The 18,939-nt window shown below is 39.7% G+C and overlaps 2 protein-coding genes across 2 annotated transcripts; both read left to right on the top strand.

The window, feature by feature from the left end:
• The first annotated feature begins 6,828 nt into the window (after nucleotides 1-6,828).
• LOC149817817 (basic leucine zipper 19-like) lies at nucleotides 6,829-8,443 on the top strand. Its single transcript, XM_089984481.1, has 2 exons — nucleotides 6,829-7,946; nucleotides 8,047-8,443. The coding sequence occupies exons 1-2, from the start codon at nucleotides 7,106-7,108 to the stop codon at nucleotides 8,061-8,063; spliced, it is 858 nt and encodes a 285-aa protein (XP_089840607.1). The 5' UTR covers nucleotides 6,829-7,105; the 3' UTR covers nucleotides 8,064-8,443.
• A 5,243-nt stretch (nucleotides 8,444-13,686) lies between these two features.
• Nucleotides 13,687-18,511, top strand: LOC149817816 (leucine-rich repeat receptor-like serine/threonine-protein kinase At2g14510). The gene is made up of 9 exons (XM_089985469.1): nucleotides 13,687-13,890; nucleotides 14,578-15,118; nucleotides 15,835-16,301; nucleotides 16,556-16,691; nucleotides 16,765-16,836; nucleotides 17,100-17,168; nucleotides 17,254-17,325; nucleotides 18,107-18,178; nucleotides 18,277-18,511. Exons 1-9 carry the CDS (start codon nucleotides 13,701-13,703, stop codon nucleotides 18,311-18,313), a joined length of 1,656 nt encoding a protein of 551 aa, XP_089841595.1. The 5' UTR covers nucleotides 13,687-13,700; the 3' UTR covers nucleotides 18,314-18,511.
• The last annotated feature ends 428 nt before the right edge of the window (nucleotides 18,512-18,939 follow it).

Raw genomic sequence — 18,939 nt, 5'->3', positions numbered from 1 at the left:
TGTAATGTACACGATAGGGTTTGGATGTTGATGTGCATAATTTTACAACCTATTGAATGCAACATTTCTGTTCATCCCATTGTCTTCCTAGAATTTCAACTTGCTTGAAGATATTTGTGTAACATTTATAAATCATTTGTTTAAGCTGTGTAAATTTTGTTTTATTGTTATGTACCAAAAGACCTTTGTTGATGATGATATTGCACTTCTGCTCGTGTGCAGGGTTACCGGAAGCGCCATAGTACATGGGGAAGCATGCTTCCCCTAAGCACGTTTCGGAAGCGTGAAACGTGGCGCTTCTAAAATGTACTGAGAAGCACCAAAAAAATTTTGGAAGCCCGCTTCCCATTTAGGGAAAGTGCGCTTTCCCCTCGCTTCTCTTTATTTTTTCATTTTTTGTGTTTTTTTTTCTTACTTTTTCTCTTTTTTCGCTTCTCCCCTGCTTTCCCTTCGCTTCCGGTTCGCTTCTTAGGTCGATTCCTGGTTCGTTTCTAAGTCGTCCCGTGATTCCCGTTTCCTAAAATTTTGGAAGTGTCTCGCTTCCCGCTTCTGTTTTCCGAATCGCTCCCGCTTCCCCGACTAGCAACTTTGCTTGGGAGACCTGACTGCTATTATGATGCTATTTTGTTGCAAAGCACATCCTTTGGTGGTTCTGCATTTCATCTTATTTATGTTGGTGTGAAGATTGGCAGATACAGTTTGTATAAGATGATGGAATTTGGCTTAGAAATTACATTAATGCCTGTTTCTTAAAGAAAGGAAAAAGGTGAAGGGTTGCAATTTCTGTTAACTTGAGTTTTCAGCTCCTGTGGATTTTCTTTTGCAATTTTTCCTCTAGCTTTTGCTTGCAACTTAAACCTACAATGAGATTTGTTTGTTTCAACTTTTAACTATGGATGATAAACTATCTGAAGTAGATTATAACCTCATATTTAATCAGGAAATGGATTTTTCTCTTTCAAATATAAATGTGATAAAAAATGCATGATTAAGGTATGGACTTTTGTGTTAGAGAGTAAATCTTGGTTCAGTTTGAATTTGAGCGTCAAGGAATTCAAATTTAATTATTTTCCATTATAGCCAGCGTATTTCTTTATTTATTTTGTCTTATTGCTTTTTTGCATTCCCTCTTTTTTACACTGCTTGCTGCCTGTTCATTGTTTGACATGCCCAGCCCTGAGGTCAGCAGACCATTTGAATCGCATTCAGTTGTGGCTGATGTTGTTCCCTCTCCAACTCAAATATTCTCTACCACTTTGATAGTCGTGGTGCTATTTTAGTCTCCAAATACTCGAGTGCTGTCAACTAGGTCATCTCGTATAGAACCATGAGCATGGAACCCTCTCCCAAAAGTAATCATTATTTTGTTGATGGTTTCTTCCACAACTATAGGCTCATCCTTTCTTTGCTCCATAGAATTAGTTGTACCAACATGGTTTGGTCTTGGTTACTCAAACTTGTTTTCTGCTGAGGTATTACTGAAGTTCATGATGTTTTCACTCTAGATAATGTTCTTTGCATCTGCCCAATTCAATCTGCCATCTCTCTAGCCCAATAAGCCATGGATCCCCCATGAGCACCCACGAACAAGAACATTCTTCCCTTGCTACATATTTGTCTAAGCTGCATCATTTATGGGATCAGGAGCACCCACGAACAGGGACATTCTTCTCTATTCCTCCCTTTAGTTCTTGTGGAGATGTGAAAGTGGTCTGCCTCTCAGTAACAAGAGCGCATTCACAATTTGTTGTGTCTTGATGATATCTATGCTAACAAATTTCAGCTAAACCCTCCAATCCTTTGTCCTGAAGCTGTGTTGGTTTGAAGAAGTGGTGTATTCATACCACATCTAATTCCTCAGTTAGGCTTCACTGTTCTGGTTGCCATCCACACCATTCCTTCCACTGATTCGCCACCCCTTCCTTGGCGTCTCGTGATGATGATATCATAGAAATAAATGTATGAAACAGAAAAAAGATTAACCTCATAGAAATGTATGGATTAATGACCTGCTGTCTTACAAATTTATGCTACACAGGGCATTACAAATGAATGGACTGTGAATGACATGGATTTCTTCCTGTTTTCTGTTTTGTCAGTAACAGCTGCAACCCGCTGCATCCTGATGCACAGTTGCTTGCCAGGAATGTGAATTCCTTGTTAAATTTTCAGCCGTCTTACCTAGATTTCCTTGGCGATATCGGGTTATTTCATTCAAGCATGAGGTGTGTGCACACCCGCATGAGTTCTTGCCAAATCCCTCTCCACCAAACCCCTCCACTCTCGCACTGTCAAACCTCAATTATTCTCACTCAAACCCATCTGCACTCATTTTCAAAAAGATTGGTGTTGAAGGGAAGAACCCGGAATCTAAGGAGAAAAGGGTGTAGGGTTTAGGGTTGAGTGAGAAAATCAAGTGTCAATGGCCTCAGGAATCGCTTTTGATGGAGTTGGATATGATGGCTGGATGGTTCATAATCAAAGAGCCAGCTGTTGGAATCTAACAGTCCCCAGCTTGCCTATCAAAAAAAAAAGGAAGAAAAAGGCATCCCTTTCAAGTGTCGACCATAAGATGGAAGAATAAGTAGCATTATCTTTTTTAATAGACTATCATCAAAATAATTAAGATATCATGCTTAGTTTTATTAGACTATCATTAAAGCTATTGCCATCAAAGCTACTTTTTTTTCTCTCATTGAAACAGTCCCCTTGTTAAATGCCAAACCCACAAGGTTTGTTGGATGTGAGGGCACTCACAACAAGCTAATGATTATAACAGTAAAAGTGCAGAAAAGAAAAGTGGAAAGGTGAAGAAGGCACACGATTCTTCCCTTTGGTGGCTCATGTCTCAAGTTTGATACATAAAATATCATGTGAAGCATCATATATTATATACTATATAAAAAGTACATCTTTTTTTGTGTTTTCAAAATGCAAGCTGGGGGTTAGGCAAACCCCTACCAATTATTATTCAAAGTACTATTGGGTTTTGAACCTGCAACGACCCGCAACAAGGAGACGTGCAAGCTCCTACCAACTCCTTGATTTAAAAAGTGTCTCTCTCAATTAGCCTGTCTTCCCTATGTATAGACAAATCATTTTTGAATTAAAAAAATGCTAAGGAAATGCCTTAAAAGAAATTGTCCTTGTATAATATTTTTCTTAAGAGAGAGAATTATGGACGTGGTGGTCGTCGGGCCACACTCGGAGTTTTCTCTGCCTTCGGGCTCGTCAAAAAATTAGAGTGAGTTTATGGACTAAGAACACCTTTAAAGTGAGATTCAAACAGCTTCTAACATGGGATTATATGACCACTGCGGGGTTCGCGGACATGGCCAGTGGGGTGGTTGTGAGGGTGCTGAGATGAAGGCACCGGATAAAGTCTCACTGGCTCATGGGTGTGTTCGTAGTTTTCAGAGGTGGGTCATGTAAAGTGCGGCTAGGTCTCTGTTCCTTGGGGGCAGTTTCTTCATGTAAATATCAAAAAAGTTGTGTGAAATCTTGTTCATGAAAAAATCTCAAGGAAAATTGTTCTACTTTGAATAATTCAGTTTGTTTTGGAAAATATCAGGAATTATCAATATGTATAAAGTAATAAACATCTAAATAATATAAAAAATACTGCAAAAATAAAAAATTTCCCATTAAAACACGTTAAATTTTTGTTAAAAACATATACAAATCAAAATGAATGAGTTTTTGCAAATATCATATTTTTTTTTGGTAAAATATCTGGAACTCAAAATGTCACTTTAAATTCATGATGTTTCAAAAAATCTGTGACATTTTCTATATAACTAGAAATCACCATTTTGAAAGCTAGTCTTTTTTAATAAGAACAAGCAGAACAAAAAACATGGATTAGCATATTCATACGGGGTGGCACAAGGTCGAATCCCAGCCAAAGCTCGTCCCCAGTTTGGCTAGCAAAAACGACAAAGAAGGATAAAAGAAAAAATGACTTTTTTTAGTTTTATAAAAGGTTATTTGACAAATTAATAATATTATTAATAATTTTATTATTTTGATAACTAGAGAAAACCACCTCACTCACTTGTAGGGTCATTCAGGGGCAGCTCAAGAGAAGTTGAGGCCCTAGGCTTATTTCATTGGAGCCCATATTTCTCCATATTTTTTTTTTCATTAGAAGCCCTCAGCATGAGGTGCCATGTTTCATTGGAGGTAGGGATGGCAGTGGTCCGGGGGACAACGGGGCTCCGCCCCTCCTCGCCTCGTTTAGATCGGGAATGAAGGTTAAAATCTATCCCCGTGCGGGGATGGAGGCGGGGATGGATTTACGCTTTCTCCTGCCTTGTCCCTGTCTCAATCCTCACCTTTCCCCGCTCCGCCCCGTTCCCAATCATTTAAGGAATAACTATAGACTGAGGGGAAATAGGGCCCCGCCCTGCCTCATCCCCTGTAATTTGAACGGGGGATGAAGAGGACATGAAACGTGGATGGAGGCGGGGGTGGAGGTTAAAATCCATCCTGGTGCGGGGATGAAGGTTCAGATTTTGAAACGGGGTGGGAGTGGAGACCTTGTCCCCTGCCCCTACTCCCGTCCACTACCATCCCTAATCGGAGGCCCTCAGCATGTGAAATATAAGCATTATATATATTTTTTTTCATGAGGCCCGTGAAATATAAGCGTTATATATGTATATATATTTCATTTGCCGCACTAAGAGATGGCTTCAAATATCAAAGAGGCCAGCCGGCCCTGGGGTCATTAACGTAAAAGCATAAATAACAGTTAAGTCTCCCTTATTGACTAGGGAGTAGGGGAGTCAACAGATCGTGTATAGGGTCAAGGTTTGGTTACAAAAATGGGCGTCCGATTAACTATCCTGGTTGAATTCATGAAGTTCGATTATTAAATGGATCGGGTATAGTTTATGAAATTTTATACCAAACCTGTGTTCAGCCCGATTTCTCTGACTAACATTCCAGTCCCCTTCAAAAAAAAGATTAAAAGATATTTTTTATCGGGTGGTAGAGAATATGTTTGGTTTATGTAATTCTTATCGGATTTGTGTATGTTGTTTTTATAAAAAATCTGGACCCGAGTGCTAACTCGATACCAGGATTACTTAGTTGAATCCGGCTTTGATCCTATCCATTTTAGAGAGGTCTGACCGGTTGATACCCCTACTAGCAAGTACACCCAACTTTGACTTTGCAGCAATGGATGTGCACCCATTGGTTTTGAACTCGTGACGTCCCTTCAACTTAATGATGTTTACAAGTTCCACGTTGTTTTGATTAAATTGATCTTATAAATGAATTCAGCATAGTCGATTTAATAAGAATCAACCCTTAAATGATATATTTCAACTAAAAATATACTTTTTAAATTACAAAATTATGTCAACCGTTGATTTTTGACTGGCCAAAATTCCTCAACACAAGCCTATTTAAATATTGATCTTCACTACATACTACATGAATGATGCAAATGGAGTCTGATTTAATAAAAAAAACCCTGCATTTGAATAACAGGTAATATTGTTTTTATAATTTTCGGAAGAGCGGGCTTTCTTTCTTTTATTTATTTATTTATTTTATTATGTTTGTGCTTTGTTTTTTAATCATAAATTAACTGTTTAAATTAAAATTGACTTATCTAAACAGTAAGATATAAAATGTAGCTCTTGTTTTTCAATACCATAAAAAAAAAGAGAGAGAATTACCGGGAGCTCCAATTTAAGTTTTGAGTTTTGACCTTAATCGGGGCCCACATTGAAGGTGCTGTCCTTTCACATTCATGATGAAAAAATGGAAAAAAGGAAGAGAGAGAGAGAGAGTTGGGGCCCACATTGCAGGTGCTGTCCTTTCAAAAAGTGGAAAAGGAAGAGAGAGAGATGCTTTGTGGGGTATGGGGTGGTGGGGACCTCCATGGATGCATCAATTCCAAAATTTCAGCTGGTTCGGACTGAAACCCAAACCCGGGTCTAAAACATAAAACGGATCTGGTATTTAGAACCAATTTTTTATAGCACCATAATCTTTATTAGCATTACCTTTTGCGTTTGGGCCTGATTTGTATGCCACTCGCGTTTGACGAGACTGGCATCACCAAAGTAGGCACTACGTGGATCGGGACTCTCCAGTCCATTTTAGTAAAACGGATATGCTCACATTAAGTCGACCCGGCCCATATTTAACACACTGCAAAGGGTGCAGATGGATTGGATAAAATTCTTGGTCCACATTAAAGTCAACATGCAAACATGATCCAATGAAGTAGAACAAAATCTGGTTATTGGGTGAGATAAAAATACAAGCATCAAAAGGAAAAAGGACCATAAATGATCTGAACCCAAGCACGAGTCTGACACAATGTACCGATCCGAGAATACGACCCTGATCCAAACCATTAACACCACAAATCGTGTGGAAAATCCCGGCGAGGGGAAATCTCATGATATTTTGAAAAATTCAAGAAAATCTCAAGAAAACGTTGACATATATAGAAGCATATACGATATATACAAATAAAAAAAATACAAAAATGCTATAAACATTATTGTTATCGCTTTAATATAGTGATAACAGCGTGATATTCCAAAATGGGAGATATTTTCAAAATATAGTCGTTTTAGGTAACATAGCGATATTTTGTAACATAGGTTCGAATCTTGTTTAAGGATCCGGATCCGAAAAGAAAGCGTCGAATCCAGATCGGATATCCAACAAAACCCGACCCACTTGCACCAGGAGGGGGGAGGCAGTGACACGTGTGAACAACTCCCTCCTTCCATCCCTCCCTCCCTCCCTGACGAAAAGTCCAGTCCTTTTCCTCTCTCAGAAGCCCTTCGTCTCCTTCCTCGCTCGATCGGGTTCGTTGATTTCTAGGGTTTCTGGAAATTGGAAACCATCTCGTTGCGAAATTCCGCGTCCTCCTCTCGTTTTATCCCGTTTAGTCGCCGGAATGATCGATTGGTTCGGTTTTTCCTGCCTTCTTTTTGGGTTTTTCGACCGTAGTTAACGCAAGTTCCCGATTTTCCAAGTGGGTACCTCGAAAAATGCGGTTTTCTTTCCGGGATTTGATCGTCTTCGAGTAGATTCCGGCGGTTCTCGAATTGGGTAGCTTCGATTCTCCGAGATGGACGACGGGGAGATCGATTTCTCCAACCAGGAAATCTTCCCCGACCCTAACTTCGCCGATCCCCACTCTGGTGGTACTTGTTCGCTTGACAACAGCGTGTTCGAGGAGTTCTTCAAGGACACCCACGCTTGCACCCACACGCACACCTGCAACCCTCCCGGGCCCGACCACACCCACACCCACACCTGCTTCCATGTCCACACCAAGATCGTCCCCCCGGCCGACGACGAGAAGACGAACACCACAGACGACACCGAGGAATCCGTGGAGAAGCCGTCCCAATCGAAGAAGCGGCCCTCGGGGAACCGAGAGGCGGTCCGGAAGTACAGAGAGAAGAAGAAGGCCCATGCCGCCTCGCTCGAGCACGAGGTATTGCAACTCAGAGCTCGCATCCAGCATCTGACCGTGATGCTGCAGGGGAAGGCTGCTTTGGAGGCGGAAAACGCTCGGTTGAGGTCGCTGCTTGTCGATATCAGGGGTAGGATAGAGGGGGAGATTGGGTCTTTTCCCTACCACAAGGAGCGGAACGACAAGTTGGGGGACGGAATTTCGCCGAGTTTTGCGGGTGGGTATGTGCTCAATCCGTGTAATTTTCAATGTGGGGACGACGTCTCCTGTCTTGGCCATGGATTCGCGCCCAAGAGTGGTGGCTGCAGCGGGGTGCAGGAACCTGGAAGGAACGAGCAGGGATTTGGAGTGTGCGATATGGGGGCTGTGCAATGCCAGGGAATTGCCGCTGCCGGCGGCGGCGCTGGTGTTGGGTCGAAGGAGTTTCCTGGCTGTGGTTATGAAAATATGAATCCCGCTCCGGTCTCATCCGCCACGAACAAGTTGAAAGGTGAGATTATGAGGTGCTTCTTAGCAGTTGTATTTAATTCTTGAAGATGTGTGTTGATGAGTAGTCTTCTGATGCTCTCTTTCACGTTATCCTTGTTCAGGAGCTCGTCGCGCTTAGGTTGATGGATGAAATTGCTTCAATTAGGCGCTATGGTGTTCTTCTTGCTTGTTAATAAGTGGAGCGTATTGCTAATTCAAAAAGAAATTGGAGCATGTTTTGTAGTCTGTTCTACAGCTGGCTGTTTTCTTTTCTTCTTTTTGTGGCCAATACAATCAAGGACATCGTCAGTAGTCTCCTTGTTAATAGCATCTGGTTACCAATTCCTTGTACATTATAGCCTTCAATAAGTTTGCGGTGACTAGTTGCTTAATGAAGCTAATGGGAAGCTTATTATGATGCTGTTTCTTGCGTTATGTTTTTAATACACTGAATCCGTAGAAAAGTTTCGGTCCTTGTTTTCATGCAAATTGACACTTGCCACTATTTACTAGATTGTATACTTGTGTGATTGTATGATTCTTTCATATTCTGCCATATTCTACTTGCAAGATATTGTTTATGTTGCTCATTTGTGTTAAAAGGGGGAGCCCCTACGTTTGGGAAACAGTAGGTTCTTTCTTTTCATGCAATTTGTTACTTGCCATTGTTTCAGACGTTTTATGCTTTTGTGGTGCGATTAACTTATTCTGCTATATTCTGCCATGTTCTGCTTGCAGGGCATCATTTATTTTTGCTTATGCTGTTTCAGAAGCTCTTTTTTCTGCATTTCTTTTTCCAGCAAGATAGAAGTTTTTAGGTGAAAATGTTATGCATGCTTAAGAAGGGGGACGAACTAGCTAATAATACTATATTCAATGTTTTCGTAGCTGCAATATGTTATAATTAATGGCCACAAGTGTATAATGTGATCTCAGCTGACTATTCTTCATCTCTAAAGAGCGAATGTTGTTCTGAAAACTAGGATTTTTACTATAGACAATATTTCCAAGTTACGAATATTTAGTATATTTAAACTTGAGGGAGCCTTAGTTTATCTTTGTACATGGGTATCTTGAGCCTTTCCTACTAGGCTTCTTTTGGAAAGTACCTCAACTTTCACTCATTTTGTTTTTCTTTTGCAGAATAGTAGCTTAAACATGTCTGACTGAGCAATTTTTTTATTAAAAAATATTTCTGTTTGGGGCTATTTCTGGCTCTGTCTGTAAATCCGCTCAGAGCTTTAGTGAGAGGTAATCTGGAGTTCGCATCACATTTACCCAAAATTAGTTCTTTGGTTTCAAGAGATGATTGCTGGTTTTGTTTTCTTCTTTCAATGTTGTTTGCATTGATGATAATGGGAAGTTGCACGAATCTTATTAGGCTAAGACTATCATCTTAAGAAGTTTGTCTATGGACAACATAATGAATATCCATAATCTAGTTTGGCTGGCTACTTGATAAACAGTAAAAAAAGAAACTGTAACGAGAGATACACGGGTTGTCCTAGATTATCACTTAGAAGAATATCATTTGCATTTTGAGGTCTTATTAAATATGTGAAACATTCAACAGTTGGAACATTGCTGTCTCTGTTGTTTGCTTGCTTGCACTGTTTGTGATAAATTCACATATTTGTGCACATATCCTGCATCTGTTTGCGTGAGAAATTGTTTTATCTGATATTTCTGAATCATTTATGTTTCAGTTATTTAAACTGTGAACTTTAGTTTTTCGGTTATGTACTAAAAATTTGTTTTTGTTGAATGATGATATTGCACTTCTGCTCCTGACTTCTACCGTGATGTTGTTTTGTTGCAAAGAATATCATTAGGTGGTTTCCTGCATTTCATCTTATTTACTTTCTGACATTATGAATATGGCTCCTAATGCTATTGGTCTGAAGATTGGTAGATACAGCTTGGATAAGTTGGTGGAATTTGTCTTAGAAATTCCGTTATTTTGCCTATTTCTTAAAAAAATGAAAATGGTAAAAGGCTGCAATTTCTGTAACTTTGGTTTTCAGTTTCTCTTTTTGTTTTTCTTTTGCATTTTTTCCTCTAACATCTGCTTGTACTTTAAGCCTGCCATGAAGGTCTTTCTGTTTCAACTTTGAATGATAACTTATCTGAAGTAAATCATAACCTGGTATTTTAAATAGGGAATGGTGTTTTCCCTTTAAAGGGTAAATGTGACTAAAATGCATGATTGAGGTGTGAGCTTGTAAATTAGAGGAATTCGTGGTGCATCATCAAATAATTCAAATTAAATTATTTTCTATGCTAACCACCATATTTCTTTATTCATTTCGTCTCATTGCATTTGCTTGCTGCCTGTTCATTGTTGTGAATCATTATTTGACATGCCCAGCCCAGAGTTCAACCGACCTTTTGAATCACTCGGTTGTGGCTGATGCTGTTTCGTCTCCAACTCAAATAATCTCTACTACTTTGATAATCGTGATGCTATTTTGGTCTCCCAATCATTGTAGTGTTGTCAACTACTGCATCTTGTCTGAGGCCATGAGCATTGGCCTCTCCTAAAAGTAATAATTATTTTATTGGTGGTTACTCGTCCTTGCTTTGTTCCATAGAATTAGTTGTAGCCGTATGGTTTGGTCTTGATTACTCAATTTTCTTTCTGCTGAGGCCTGAACTGAACTTCGAGTGCTTCACTCAAGATGATGATCCTTATTATTTGTCCAATTCAATCTGCCCTCTCTCTAAACCAATAAGCCATGGGTTCCCCATGTACATCCATTAACAAGAACATTTTTCTTTATGACGAGGAACCCTCACCAAAGCGAGGAAAACCCCGGGCGGAAAGGTACGGACACACCCGTGTGGTGCTAGTGGGGTTTAATACAGCGCCTTTATCTCAGCACCCACACTACCATCCTGCTGGCCGCACGGGTGACTCCTTGCGGTGGTACAGAAACATTCTTCTGTTGCATATTTGCCTAAGCTGCATCATTTATGGGATGACATCTTTTCTTGTCTGTTACTCCCTCTAGTTCTTGTGGGGCTATGAAAGTGGTTTGCCCCTGTAGTAAGAAGAGCGCATATGCAATTTGTTGTCTTGATGATGCCTGTGCTATCCCTTTTAGCCAAACGCTCTTCACCGATCCTTTGTCCTCCTGTGCAAAGGCTGTGTTGGTTTGAAGAAAAAATGATTCTCATACCACATCCAATTCCTCAGTTAGGCTTAACTGTTCTTGCTGCCATCCACACCATTCCTTCCAGTGTCCCACCCACCCCTTCTGCGGTCGTCTCCTATGGTAGATGTCACTAGAAATATATGAAACAGGAAGCCGGAAAAGAAAAAGATGAAAAAAGATGAACCTCAGAGAAATGTATGGAAAAAATAACGTGTTGGTAAATTTATGCTACTCGAAGCATTCAACACAAAAGAAAGTGATTCTTTCTACAAAGAAACCGGTTGTGATGGAAGGATTGGACTGTGAATGGCGTGGATTTGTTCCTGATTTCTGTTTCATCAGTAACAGTTAACGCTGCATCCCTGTGCACATTTACTGGCTAGGAATGTGAATTTCTGGGTACTTTCAGCTGTCTAATCTTTGATTTTCTTGGTGATATCAACTTGTTTCATACAAGCACGGCGTGTGTGTGTGTGCGATGCTTGCAAAATTCCTGTCCACCAGATCATCCTCTGTTAAAACCCACCTCTTTTCAAGAGACGGGGTCGGGTGCAAAATTATTTTACCGGGTATGGTTCATGTAGTTCTTATCGGGTCCGGGTATGGTTTCTCTTATAGTGGATCTGATTAGATCTGAGTCCGGACCCAATACCATACCCAAAAATTGAGTCCAGGTCTGGTTCCACTTGAGTCCGAACCAAACCGGACGCGTTGACACCCCTAATTGCCGTCATAGTCTGATCAGTGCAAACGCTAGAACAATTTGTGTTTGGATGCAGTTTGAGGCATAATGGCACCAGGAACCAGGTCCACATGAGTTGAGATCCAGTAATCCGACTCAGTACCTCCAACAAAATGTGCCACGCGTCCACCTGTCTGTTTGGGCCCTGCATGTTTACTTGGGATAAATATTTGCTACCATCCACAGTATGAACGATCTAGTTGGAAAATCAGAGATGCAAGTTGTCTCCACTTAATCTGACCTGGTAGATGATAGACGTATTCAACATATTTTGTCAGGAAGTGCACATTGGATCAAAATTTTCAACTAAAAACATGCTTTTTTTAAATCCTTGGAAAACCTGTTTACATGTTGCAAATACATGATACAATACCTATGCTTTTACTAAACAAACCATGTAGATCACATCTACAATGTTAGATCCACAAAAAAATTTGTTAAAAAAGTTGAAAACATGCTGTTTTCTACAGGATTGTATGTAACAACTGTAGCAGATATTTAACATTCTACTTAAAGAGTCACTTACAAAAAATTGCTGAGCAAATTAACAAGATTTTATAAAATTGCTAAACATACGATTTTTTAAAGTAGTAAACATATTAATAGCGATATTCTTTTTAAAAACCACTGAACTATCCAACAATTTTGCGACAAATCGTTGAATGAAAAAGCAAAACCGAAAATATATAGCTGGTACTTCAATTTTTGCAAAACATACTTTTTCTTTTTTATGATGAAGAAGAACCTTTGCCAAGAACCAGGTCACTTAACGGGCTCACCCCCTTGCAACGTAAACCTCCGGTGGAGTCATAAACACCCAAGCCCACCACACCAGTTAAAGGCACCTGAATCGAAACCTGAAACAAAGGGGTCAGCACGGCGCAAGTGGGCTGGGGTTTTCATGTTGTGTTTTTAGTGGCCAAGTACCTTGAAAGCTACTCAATCTGATTTCTAGATCTGCTCCGCGTTCATCAGAGCCTTGCAAAAGATACGACGAAGGGGCAGTCCACTAAGATGAGCAGCTGGATATCAATGGCGGGGACATCTGATCAATCCAAGTCCATTTAGCCAATTGGACAAGTATAATTAGATAAATTATTGGGTTTTGAGGTTTAGATCCAAACGCAACATGAATCCAAAAACAGATCTGAACAATGAGGATCCCCCGTCCAATTGGAACATTTGAGGGTCATAAAGCTGTTCAGGCTTTAGAGCTTAGCATAAGTACTGTGAGCCTATGATCAAGCTATTAAAATGAAGAAAAGGCTATATCACAAGTGGTAAATGGACGTCTATTCTTCTTTATTTTTTATGATGGATGGAGAATCACCTTCAGGATCAAAGATTTAGTCGTGTTGGCTCAGTCTGCGGTTGTTACGGTCTCTGTTTTGACAGAAAAAAACCTGCGACATTTTAAGCTTTGGCTGACCATGGGCTTATCTGCGTGGTTGGTAGGAGTTGTGAGTGGACGTCTCTTTGTGGTGGGACGTTGCAGGTTCAAAACCCATTGGTACTTTGAAAAATAACTGGTGGGGGTCTGCCTAACCCCCAGCTTGCCAATAAAAATAAAATAAGTGCAAAGGGACAGGGAGCTTTTATCTATTTTTTTTTATTACTTCTTTCTCAAGAAAAAAACTATAAGGGGACAGGACGGATAAATTGTAATATCTTTATGATGTAGAGGGAAAAAGATGGATATTTCCAATCGTGTGTACCTGGTCATGATTCCTATATTTTGACAAAACAGAAATTGTAGGCTTTTGTAAACACGTTTTCTTAAAATTGAAGCAATTGGCCGAAGAACTCTCTCTCTCTCTCTCTCTCTCTGCTCGAGAAAACCCACCACCCTCTTGTCTTGCTGGGATGTCCCTCTTCTTAGATGGGCGCCATATCCGGCGTCAAAATTGGAGGTAAACAAACAAACGTCTGCATCCCTTTGTTCATCCTTCCCCAGTCCTCTCAGGTGCTCCATCTTCCATACCCTCCCATGAGGACCCTCCTCCTCCTCTATCTCTTATGGCCCTTTAGCACACTTGTTCCAATCTATGGTGCTCTTTCAGTTCCCAGAGGTAAGCATTCTACCACCTCCACCACCACCGCCACCAAGTTTGTTTCCATTGTATAATTAGAAACGAGAATAATTTTCCATGTAAGATGAAGAATGATGATGGTGGTGGAAAGCATGACAGAGAACATCATCAGGAAAAAGCAAAATCTTCATCATCTGTATGATGCTTATGTTTTGGTTTATTCTTCTTCGGCAAAGCCTTATCACATGCTTAATATATAGTGAATGATAAAACATGAAACTCCATAATGCACCACCATCATCATTCCTATATATTTTTTGCTTGCAAATCAAAAAGATAAAAGGTATTAACTTGTAACGTAGACATCATCAAGACCACCATCAAATTTTGTCACATTTAAACATGAATGGGCTCATGAACTTGTATTATTAAGATTACCAACAAATTTTCTGATATATAAACAGGAATAGGCTCATCGACTTGCATTATATCACTAGCATATCCTTTCTGCATATTATCATGAAAATGTCTCTGGTGTGTGCAGTGAACAAGTGAAGAGACAAAACAACAACAACCATGGTTATCTTTGTGATCGCATCACCACCATAATCATCATAACAACATGGTTTCTTATGGTGGGAGATGGGCCAATTCCAACATCATCACCATCATCATCATCGTAACCATATGCTTATTGACGATGTTCACATTGGTATTCTGATGCAGGTTTCCTCATAGATTGTGGGGCATCACAGGAAACAAAGGATGGAGATCTAACATGGATGCCGGATGACGGTTACATCCGTGCAGGGAACAAGACCACACTCAAGTCGCCAGATTTGTTGCCTACCCTGAAGACTCTGCGAATCTTCCCTGATGCATCTGCACGAAAGTACTGTTACACACTTCATGTGGCTAGAGGAGGGAAATATCTAGTGAGAACTACATACTTCTATGGCAATTTCGATGGCAAGGGAAGACCACCGGTCTTTGACCAGATCATTGAAGGCACAACGTGGAGCATCGTGAACACGACCGTAGATTATTCGCGAGGCCTTTCGTCTTTCTATGAGATAATACTTGTTGCCACTGGAAAGACTATGAGCGTATGCCTGGCAAGGAATCAGCATACAGTCTCCAGTCCTTTCATTTCTGCTCTAGAGTTGGAGTATCTAGAGAGTTCCTTGTATAATTCCACTGATTTCTCCAAGTATGCGCTTAGTACTGTTGCCCGTCATAATTTTGGTCGCAGTGCGGAGATGATAAGGTAATTTTGTTTCCAATGTATTATGATCTTCTCCATCATTCTAAAGGACTAGATACCTGGCGTGCCATATTTTGAATTTGAACTCTGAATGCTTAGGATTTCATAAAAGTATGATGTTTATGAAATAACAATATCCTAATTCATTACTCTGTTCAATGGAAATTATGATCACTGTTTGTAGCATTAGTTTGTGCATGTTTCATCTATACCATTGTGGAATATGTACATTTGATTGCATGTAAACTGTTTAACTTTTGAACAAAAGAAGGGTGGAAGTGGTAGAATTAAACAACCAAAATGCCCATACCAGCTTTTTGAATGTTCGCCTTTCCCATGATTCCCACCTTCCTCAAATGACTAGAAACACACACTTGGTTCAATAACTATCCAAATGGTCTGAGAAATTTTACTATAAGAACTTGGTTTTGAACTTGGAAGGGCAAAATTGGACCACGCCATTTAGTTAACCGAACTTGAGCAGACCAACCCTCAGCTGTAAGGCCACTCATCAGCACACCTAAGCACCAACATTTTGGTTTTACTTTCTTAAAGGGTTGAAATCGATCTTGAGTTCCTGCGTATCTTTGCATTAGTGCTGACACCAACCACTCAATTAGAGACTTATACTTGAAGGGTACTTTCATCATTAACATTAGCATGATCATTGTTGTTATCATGTTCTTCTTAGTGACTCACCATGCAGACTTGGAAACTAGCTTTCCAGATGATCAATTCAACCGGTACTGGCAGCCATTCACAGACAGCCATCCAGCAATCACCTCCAAATACAATGCCTCAGTCTCAGACTTCTGGAATAAGCCACCTGCACAAGTCTTTGAGAGTGCACTAACAACAGAGAAACCAGACGAAACCCTGCAACTCAATTGGCCATCAGCAGACTTGCCATCCTCCAACTACTACATTGCTCTGTATTTCCAGGACAACAGGACACCATCACCAAAGCATTGGAGGGCTTTCAGTGTCAGTATCAATGGCAAGAACTTCTACTCAAATCTCAACGTTTCCACCTCTGGTGTAGTTGTTTTTGCAAACCTTTGGCCACTGTCTGGCCTAACTCAGATCACAATGACTCCTGCTCCTGGATCAACCTCTGGGCCACTTATCAATGCAGGGGAAGTTTTCCAGATAAGGATATTAGGTGGAAGAACTGTCACTAGAGATGGTAGGGATAGTGCACTTTCTGTTTTATCTTTGAAAACAATTGAAACAAGACAACATTTAGCGCTTTTAGTAATTTAATTGACATTTTGGCATTCAAAAGCAAAAAGCATTAAGTAACGATACTGATCATTGAGTGACATGTTCATTTCTAGTTATAGATTCATGGCTAATATTTATTACAAAGAAATGTTTCACAGAGTGACTAAAAAACCAGGTTTTTATTCTTCTTGTTTTCTTTGTTATGGAATGATACAGTGGTCACCATGCAAGAGTTTGCAAGATATCTAAATAATCCACCATCTGACTGGAGTGGAGATCCTTGCTTACCTCATGGAAATTCTTGGACAGGAGTCTCGTGTTCTCGGGGAAACATTGTTCGTGTGGTTACTCTGTGAGTTCTAAAGATAAAATGCATTCTTCACAATATAATGAACCAAGAATGTACTGACAGTGATTTATTTCAGGAATTTGACCAACCTTGGTCTTTCTGGATCTCTACCTTCCTATATTGCTGAGCTCACTGCCCTAACTGAAATGTATGCAAATCCATCACTCACCAAAACATTGATAACCAGCTCTATCACTTTGAACAAAGTGCTTCACTCTAGACAAGTAAATTTCACTTTGCCAAGCCGAGTCTTCAAATAGAGACAACTCCCAAGTTCATGGTGACTCCAAAATGGAGTCAAGCTGAGTCAGGTTAAGTTGCCTGACTCTAAAGAGTGGGTAAATACTAAATACCAATTTCTTAAATTTTCATCTAATTGACCACCAAATTCTTATTTGTGAGTGACTGCAGCTGGCTTGGTAATAACAAGCTCTCAGGATCCATTCCAGATCTAAAATACTTGAAACAACTGGTTTCTCTGTGAGTATTTATGGTTGTAGCTGTTTCTCATTCCTGTTCCATTGATAGTTATTAATTTTTTTATACTGATAAATGATCTGATCAGGCATTTGGAAGACAACCAGTTCAGTGGTCAGATCCCTAGCTCCTTAGGGGATCTGGAGAGCCTACAAGAACTGTAAGTCAGTAAACACCTGATTTAACAAGATAAAACTGTCATGAAGTTCCGTTTCAGATTCCAAAGTATGGCCTGTAAAAACTAGGATAATCTGATATTTTGATCTCCGGTCACCACGGCCATTGGAGTTGTTCTTGGGTTTGTTCCCCAAACGCTAACTGTTACCACAGCTCTTCATGACCATTTCCTAATCTTGACTGAAGCTGAAATTTTTAGCCTGTTGTACTTTTTCCTTTTTTTTACAAGGCACCTTATTTTGTTCATATGTATGCCTCTTCTTTCATTCAAATCAGTCCTAAGCTCTGAGCACATCCTAGTCTGGCAGTTCGACTTATTTCCCCGTAATTGTAAGTTAATAGTGTTTGAACACTTTTTTGTATTGTTAATGCTAATCCCAACCATGATATCTTGTGTTTGAAACTATGATTCATGAAGATCATGAGCTTCTACCCCTTGCCACTAAAATAAACAGCTTAATCACTAAGGTGAAGTGGTAGGATGCATCATTCACCAGCTTATCAAAGAACAATGATCAATACAAGTGAAGGTTGATATGCTCTTGTTTCATTTTTTTCAGCCTGGTGACCTTAAAAATTTAGGCAAGAATTAGATTTCTTGACACAAAATGCCATAGATTAACAATCAGTTAAACACTTTGTACCTTTTATTCAACTTGCAGTTTTTATTGGTCCATTGCGTTATGAACTGGTAATCCAAGATGAGTATATTTGTTTTTCTCCCTACTTTTCTGCTATATTTAACAAGTGGCCATTTTTCACAGCTTCCTACAGAACAACAATTTAACTGGCCGAATTCCTGAAAGCCTGCAGAAGAAAGCAGGGTTGAACCTTAGGTAAGTCACATATCGGTATCTCATACTGTGAACTGTTTGCTTTTTCTGTTTTTTTCTGTGCTACAACCTACAGGTTTATCAATACTCCTGTGTTTCAGGATATCTCCGGGGAATCATTTTGACACCACGGCATGAGCTATATCGCAAGGAAGGATAGTTAGACCTTAGACGTCAAGAGACTTGGGATAACCAAGGAATAAAAAAAACTTAGCTTTATGAGATTGGCAATAGGAAAATGAAGCGATCAGCAGCATTGAGGATTTCACACTTTTCTTTGATATCCTGTCTGCCGCCCTTCTTTGATCAATTTAATAAAAGAACTTTTTTCTTCAAGATTTAATACAATGCATGTTTATCTAAAGAATCTTAGTTCAGTATAATGTAATTATATAGACATTATTGACACCTGTTATCAAACCACTAATTACATGGCAGTTGTTTGTTTTCGTTCTTCTGTCAGTGGTATTAAAGTCTAAACAAGAGATCAGCTTGGTTATAAGAAAATTTGATGGCTTTTTAATTACTGCTGCCAAGATATAACCCGTCAGTTTCACTGGTCAGTCCGTATACGACATGGGGGTCGGTGAACTACCCGGGGTTTACTTTATTGGAGGTGCACCAATAAGTATACGCCTCCCCAGGAAGATTTTTCATCATAAAACGGCTTTATAATTGTCAATGAGCACAAAAAAAAAGGCAATTTGTGATGCTTGATAAATGGGTGAGTGGCAGTAAACGGGACAGGCTATATATATATATAT

This window comes from Nuphar pumila, chromosome 13, assembly GCF_984573655.1.
Source record: "Nuphar pumila chromosome 13, dmNupPumi1.hap1.1, whole genome shotgun sequence".
NCBI lineage: Eukaryota > Viridiplantae > Streptophyta > Magnoliopsida > Nymphaeales > Nymphaeaceae > Nuphar > Nuphar pumila.
Note: the sequence above shows the minus strand (reverse complement) of the source record. Positions and strands in the feature narration are given on the sequence as shown.